Here is a 7,386-nt window from a genome sequence, read left to right as displayed (position 1 = left end):
TGGCAGGGAAGTGATTGCACATTCATCTTTGTCCACAATCTCACACCAGAAACATTAGGGCCGTGGGGCAGCAGCCGTGGGCTTTCCTGGGAGCGCTTTGCCAGTGTGACATCTGGTGACTTGGTGCATATGTATTTCACCATAGGTAGCTGCCCCGTTGCCTTTGAAGATGAGCCTCTAAATCTGGCCCACACACTAGCCTGGCCCTGGCTGTGGAAAGCAATTGTTCTGGGCAAAGAAGACTGAAGGGACAGGAAGCAGCTATTGTGGAGCAGCTCTGATAACAGCTGTGACACTGCAGGGGGACTGGGAACCAGAGAGGGACTGATTTGGTGGGAGGCGTGGACTGTGCAGCTCTGTGCTCCATTCAGCTGCCCTAAGACTGGGATGGGGGGGGGGGAGGCGGGGCGTGCACACTGCTCTGATAGGTCACAGAGCCCTGCCCAGGCTAGACTGGAGACTCTCTAACATCCCACCCGGTCTCATACCCCAGGTTCTGTGAGCACCAGTGTTGCTGAAAGGGTTGAAACTGAGGCTACAGTCGCTGTGGTCCCTGAGGAAATGGAGGAGCTCAAAGACAGAATTGGTCTCCATGGTTAGGGCCAAGTTAACTCCACATGACCATCCTGGTCCGCTCAGGCTTATGTGTCTTGGTCCTTCCAGTCCACCCGTAGTCTACAGGGAGAAGCACCATGGCCAGAGCCCAGCCCATTCTGTGCTGGGCCAGGGGAGACCTCTCCCCCAGTTTTGCCAGCCCCACTAGGGCTGTGCTGGAGAGAGTCTTTGCACATGAAACTGTGGTAGCCACCAGAAGGGAAATGTTCCCTGAGAGGCATCTGGAGACGGAAGGGGGAGGAGGGGGACTTATGTGGTACCTACCTGAAATCCCTACCTCACACTTCCTGGAATGTGAGTGGGTGTCCAGAGTGAATTCCAGGGCAGTGTGACTGCATGCTGGGAATGCATGTTAACATTTCAGGTTAGACGAGCATCCAGCCAGGACTAGGGACACAAGGAGTCCAGTGAAGCCTCGTTCTCCACATGTGTCCTTAAACTCAGTATATTGTTGAAAGCTAATGTTAGGAATGTGTTCCCACCTCTACCTCCCCCAGGTGGGAGCTCACCAGCCTTAGCATCAGCACTGTGCTGCAGGAAGTGCTGGGGAGGGGACATCACATTGATTGGCCACTGGGACAGGCAGCAGGAAGCCCAAACACTAGCCAAGGCTGAATTCTGTTCCCTTTCCAGTTTGGCCCTAGGCCTGTGCCTTGCTGCATCATCAGGGCACTCACCGAATTAAACACATTGGACACAAACACCTGCGTGCTTATTAGCAGTGGTGCACTCCCATTTTCCAGAATCTGGATGGCCTCCTGAAATTCCAGTGTTGAAGGATAGCCAGGTTGATGGATGAGGTCAGGTTTATCTCAGGACCTGAATCCTAACACTTAAAACCTTGAGCCCTCTACCTACCAACTGCTGATTCCTGGGAACTGGTCTTCTGGACCAAGAGCTGGTTGGTGCTGAGCTGGAGAAAGGCTAGATGGCTCTGGATCCGCAGAGCCATCATCAGACTCTGGGCAGAGCAGCGGAGTCTAAACTTCATTCAGCCCATTCTGAGAGGACTGAGCCACTGGATGGAGGCAGCTGCTCTGTGAAGGGCTCAGCCTTGAACTAAGCATGCTTCTCCTGTCCAGTTCCACAAACACCCAAAGACAAAGCTCTGAGACCAGCCACTGCACCTGCCTAGGTATCCTTTCCTGCTCCGTTTCCAGCACCTGGAACACACTGCCCTATGAGGCAAGCCTAGGATCTTTTATTTGTTTATGTATGAGTGTTCTATCTGTTCATATGCCGCATGCCAGAAAAGGGCATTAGAAACCATTGTAGATGCTTGTGAGCCACTATGGTTGCTGGGAATTGAACTCAGGATCTCTGGAAGAGGAGCTCTTAACCACTGAGCCATCTCTCCAGCTCCACTGTGTCTCTTCTACAAGCCTTAATTAGGGCTGGCTGTGCACTTTAGTGGTGCCTTTGGCCAAAGTCAGCCCACTCCGCAGTGTGTGTTGGAGACATCTTTGTCCTTGCTGCTCCTTAAATACTTAATGTAAAGTGCCTTGGCTCACGAACTCAGAGACAGATAGAGACCAGTGACTGAAACCCTGGGCATCCCTGTCCTGCCGAATTAGCTTGCCCCAATCCAAAGTACTCAGAATCAATCACTGTAGTTTATGTGGAATGGAATCTGTTGGACGGTGACTTTTTGACCCCCAAGCAGAAATGGGGGTACTCGATCCTGCCCAGTTGTAGGCAGCAAAGCATACGTAGGGCCAAGTGTGAAGCACTGGTCAGGATGCCCAGACTCAGAGTGTGATTGTGCATGAACAAGCTGGAAACACAAACACGTGATATTTGTCCATCAGTCAGCTTCAACTCAAATGTGTTGCTTGTCTTGGTCACATGAGTTGGCTGATAACTTAGGTATGGACAACTAGTACCTGGAAGTGGGGGGCACATGGTAGGCATCACTGGATCCCTAGCTTCAGTTAGGGATTTTAGTTTCCTAGTAGCTAAGCTAAGCGCACTGTACCCCACTAGGAGAAGCCTCCCACGCCCTGTAAAGTCCCAAAGGCTTTTTACCCCAGGCTTGGGGCTTCATGTCAAAATCCCACATGCATCACAGCATATGAAATGGTTTGAATCTTTTAAGAATTTTATTATTGTTCAGACTGTATCTCGTGTAGTTCAAGGGGGGCTCAAACTCCAGGCTGGCTTTGCTCCTGCTCCTTCAACTTCCCAAGTGCTGGGATTGAAGGCTTATGTCACATGACTAGCAAGCTGTGCAGTTTAATATCAGAGAGCATTCCCTACAGTTCTCAGTCTTGGACTGCAACTCACGAACATCCAAGCATAACCCCCAAGGTGTTCTCAGGCCACACTGTGAAGATGTCCTTAGACGCCCTTTGACACAGTGAAGATGTCCTTAGACGCCCTTTGATCCTTTAACCTACAGGATCGAGGGCTCTACTCGAGGCTGTGCTGTTGGGAAGTCCGGGTGCTGCGACAAGAGGCCCCCCTGCCTCGCTCACATGTGTCAGGTCTGTGGACTCACGTTCCAGCACACTGCCACTATGGTTGCCAGGCGCCACAACGCACACTCGGCCTGAGGCTCGCCTCGGGGCGCGACACAGCAGGCCTGCGCAGATTTTGCGGAAACCCTTACGGAAATGCTTAGAGACCAGCGCGTAAACGATGGGGTTGACACACGAGTTGGCATAAGAAACTAGGTGTGAAAGGATGCGCAGCGCGTAAGTGGCGCGCGTAAGCGGGAAGCGACCAAACCATACGCAGAGGATAAGCGCGTGGTGGGGCATCCAACATAGGCAGAAGAGCGCGGCAACGATGACGATCATGCGTGTCACCTTGCGTTTGGCGCGCTGGGAGCCCGAGCCTGCAGCCACTGGGTCGACTGTGCGCCAGAGGTAGCGCAGGGTACGCGCGTAGGTCAGGCTGAGGACGAGCACAGGCAACAGGTAGCTGAAGACGAAGGTGCAGAGGTCCATGGCGCGGCGTCGAGGCGCGCTCCACGCTGGGTGGCACACGGTCAGGTTGGCCAGCTGTGACTGACGGTAGTAGCTCAAGTAGGGCCCGGAGAAGAGCAGTGCGAGCCCCCAGATGAGCCCGATGGCCGCCAGCGCATTTCGAGGTGTGCGCAGCTCGCGGGAGTGCAGCGGGTAGCGGATGGCCAGATACCTGTGGAACAGTGCGGAGCCAGGGATGTGTCCGGGAAACGAGAGGACTCACCACCGCCAACCCTACCCTAGCTCTGGGAGAAGACCTCAAATGTAAGGTTATATGGCCTATGTCTGAAGGGCAGGTCCAGTGCGTCTGATATTTGATCCTAGAATTAGGACAGGACCTGGTAGCAATAATGGCGGGAGTCTAGGACATTCATCGGCTGTCCCTACGAATGTGGCTACCAACTTACTCCACTCCAGAGGGCACCCCAAAACCACTGACGACGAAAAGTTGGAGAATTTGCCTTGACTTTTTTTTTTTAAGATTTATTTATTTATTATGTATGCAGAAGAGGGTGCCAGATCTCATTACAGATGGTTGTGAGCCACCATGTGGGTGCTGGGAATTGAACTCAGGACCTCTGGAGGAGCAGTCAGTGCTCTTAACCTCTGAGCCATCTCTCCAGCCCTTGTCTTGACTCTTGAGGGCAGTGATTATTCTCCTTCAGTGACAACCTGGGGAAGGCAGATCCCTAGTGCCTGAGGCTCTGACAGATGAGACTTAGGTTAAGGAACAGCAAGGAAATTCCTGAAGAAAGCTGAAGTTCTGTGTGTCCCATCAGCAGACTCGGAACCCACACCTTGCACACCATGGAAATGGGAGGAGAATGGGGATCACCACCTTTCTTGACTGCTCTTCCATGGGGAGGTCCAAATGATGTGGGAAGGGTGGGAAATAACAGAATCATATCGGGATTTCCTTCCTAGGACCTGTTCCTAGTGTCTTCCAGCCAAGATCCCTCCAGAGCATTCTAGAAGTTTCTCTTTCTCTGCTCTTTAGCTAGAGCGGGAACATCAAACCGCTGGCTTCCCTGGCCAGGAGCCTTGGCCTGGAGGGCATTTGGGAGCAGCAAGGAGCCCTCATTCACACTCTCTTGGACTTCAGCACGGATCCTCCCCACACACAGCCCAGTCCCAAGCCTAAGACGCCAGACAAAGGTCCAGGTCCCGGGAAACAGGGGCTTCCCTGTAGGATTCAATTACCATCTGGCAAGTTACTTACACACTAGCTCTGAGTACGGTAATGTTTCATAGAGGCATTAAGCTCAAGCAATAATAATGTGAAGAGTCCAGAGGGCTGACTTCTCCAGCCTTCGAGGTCCGACTTAATCGAGGGACATTCTTAGTCACTGACTCTTAATCCTTTTTCTCCTCCGCTCCTGCTTGCGTTTCACTGCTTCAGGCTATTGTGATTTCAGTACTCTAGCCCACTCTGCGCATCCCTCCTGTTTCCCTGAGTTGAGGCTCCAACTCAAGCCCCTCCCTGGGTACCCAGTTCTCAGAGACAACAGAATGCTCGCCCACCTGTCCAGGGAGACCGCGGCCAGTGTGAAGCTGCTGGCGTGCATGGTGAGGAAGATGAGGAAATGAACGGCCTTGCAGAGCAGCGAGCCGAACACCCAGCCGTCCAGGGTGTAGATGGTGGCCTGGAAAGGCACGCAGCACAGGATGAAGCACAGGTCGGCCACGCCCAGGTTGAGGATGAACAGGTTGGTGGTGCTGACCGCCTGGCCCCCGCGCAGCAGCACAGCCAGCACCAGCGCGTTGCCCACGGTGCCCACGAGGAAGATGAGCGCGAAAAGCAGGGGCACGAGGACCGCCTCGGGCTGCCAGCCGCCGCCGCTGACTTCCTGGCTCGTGTCCTCGGCCCCCAGGTTGCCCGAGCCATTCATGGTGTCACCGAAGCGGACCCTGCCCTGGTTTTCGCGGCGGTCCCGGTTTTGGTGAGCCTGTAGCTCCCTCGCGGCAGCGCCCCAGGGAGACTCTGCCGAGCTCCAGGAGCGAGAGCAGGGATGCGCAGGGGACGGGAGGAGGAGCGAGCACCCAGGGTGTAGGACGGTCCCCCCGCTGCGGCCGGCCTGCCGCCAGGAGAGCTGCTGTCGGATGACCCTGGCTCCACTCCCCGGCTCTCCTCCCCTGGCTCCCCGCTCCGGTCCCGGGATCCTCCCCGCTTTAGACTGAGTTTGCTCACAGGCATGCTACACCGCCCCTGGAGCAGTGGAGGGACCAGGGGGTGCACGCAGGACGTGGGGCACCCTTGAGAGACCCACCCCACTACCCGGAATATGGGGGCTGACACCGAGTACAGGCGCCATGGTTGGTCGCCCTGCCTGCCCCCAACACACACAACAAGCAAAGTGGAGGAGCCAGCCATACATTCCCTGCCTCTTTCCAATTCTAATTCCTTGGAGCACCTCACCCTGACGCACAGGAACTCCAGACGGTAACCCTGGAGGAAAGGAGGGGTTTTTGTTGTTTGTTTTGAGATTGGGTGCCTCTGTGCAGCCCAAGTTGGCCTTGAACTCACATCCTTTCTGCCTCAGTCTCTGTAATGCTGGAATTACAGCCATATACCAACCAGCCTGGCAAGAATGGATCTTCTCATCTCACTTCTTTTATTTCATCCACCAAATGTTTCCCTCCATTTTAAGGCAGCTCACTGAACACACACTAGTGTTGACGGGACACTGGCCCACTGGAGCTCGTGGCTCTGGCAGGCCTTGTCCCTCCCCCCATTCCCTAAAGATTACACTCCTAAAGCTGGCCCCCACGGTCTATTCCCTTATTTGGCCACCTCCTTCTCCTGAGGCTGACTACCAAAGTCCAGCTATCAAAGTATTGAAATCCAGCAATCAAAAATGGGCCAGGCGGTGGCGGCGGTGGTGCACGTCTTTAATCCCAGCACTTGGGAGGCAGAGCCCGGCGGATCTCTGTGAGTTTGAGGCCAGCTTGGTCTACGGAGCGAGATTCAGGACAGGCACCAAAACTACACAAAGAAACTCTGACTTGAAAAAAAACAAAACAAAACAAAAAAAACCTCCACAAAAACAAAAACAAACAAACAAAAAACCCGCCCCTTGGTTCACCTAATTAACATGCCCAATTAAAATTAAGCACCTCATCTTAATAATAGGCTTCCTATTTTACATTTATTTATTTATTTATTTATTTATTTATTTATTTATTTATTTATAGTTTTTTTGAGACAGGCTTTCTCTGTGAAACAGTCCTGGCTGTCCTGAAACTATCTCTGTAGACCAGGCTAGCCTTGAATTCACAGAGATTCGCCTGCTTCTGCCTCCCTAGTACTGGGATCAAAGGCATGTGCCACCACCACCCGGCACATTTTACATTTATAAACTGCCATTTGCCTATGCGTCACATCTGAATCCTCTCTATCCAGAGGCAGTCCTTTGTTCCCCCAAGACAAATACCCCTGCCCCTTTCCCTTGTCCCCTTTCCCGTCCTCTAGCTCCTTTACCATGGAATCCCAGCCCATGCTAATACAGACCTCCCTTTTTTCTCCTCTTAAAAATGACACGTGCGCTGAGCGGCGGCCGCGCCCGCCTTTTATCCCAGCACTCGGGAGGCAGAGGCAGGAGAACTCTGTGAGTTCGAGGCCAGCCTGGGCTACAGAGTGAGTTCCAGGACAGGCTCCAAAGCTACACAGAGAAACCCTGTCTCAAAAAACAAACAAACAAACAAACAAACAAACAAACAAACAAACAAAATGATACCTGCAAGGTCATTTGCTGTTATTTTCTGCCTGAGTCAGAAAACAGTCATTTTATCGCCCACTTCCCCCGCC

At 53.2% G+C, this 7,386-nt stretch overlaps 1 protein-coding gene across 1 annotated transcript; it reads right to left on the bottom strand.

Annotated features, from left to right (window-relative positions):
- Window positions 1-2,728: 2,728 nt before the first annotated feature.
- Window positions 2,729-5,596, bottom strand: Galr2 (galanin receptor 2). The gene is made up of 2 exons (XM_028889705.2): window positions 5,103-5,596; window positions 2,729-3,753 (listed from the first exon to the last, which is right to left on the bottom strand). Exons 1-2 carry the CDS (start codon window positions 5,468-5,470, stop codon window positions 3,003-3,005), a joined length of 1,119 nt encoding a protein of 372 aa, XP_028745538.2. The 5' UTR covers window positions 5,471-5,596; the 3' UTR covers window positions 2,729-3,002.
- Window positions 5,597-7,386: the final 1,790 nt, after the last annotated feature.

This window comes from Peromyscus leucopus, chromosome 8b (genome assembly GCF_004664715.2).
Source record: "Peromyscus leucopus breed LL Stock chromosome 8b, UCI_PerLeu_2.1, whole genome shotgun sequence".
NCBI lineage: Eukaryota > Metazoa > Chordata > Mammalia > Rodentia > Cricetidae > Peromyscus > Peromyscus leucopus.
Note: the sequence above shows the minus strand (reverse complement) of the source record. Positions and strands in the feature narration are given on the sequence as shown.

Bases quoted from the DNA above. Each gene is read 5' to 3' on its own strand.
- Galr2 (XM_028889705.2), bottom strand. From the start codon at position 5,470: ATGAATGGCTCGGGCAACCTGGGGGCCGAGGACACGAGCCAGGAAGTC. The intron at 3,754-5,102 runs GTGGGCGAGCAT...ACTGTTCCACAG, and splicing joins GCCGCGGTCTCCCTGGACAG to GTATCTGGCCATCCGCTACC.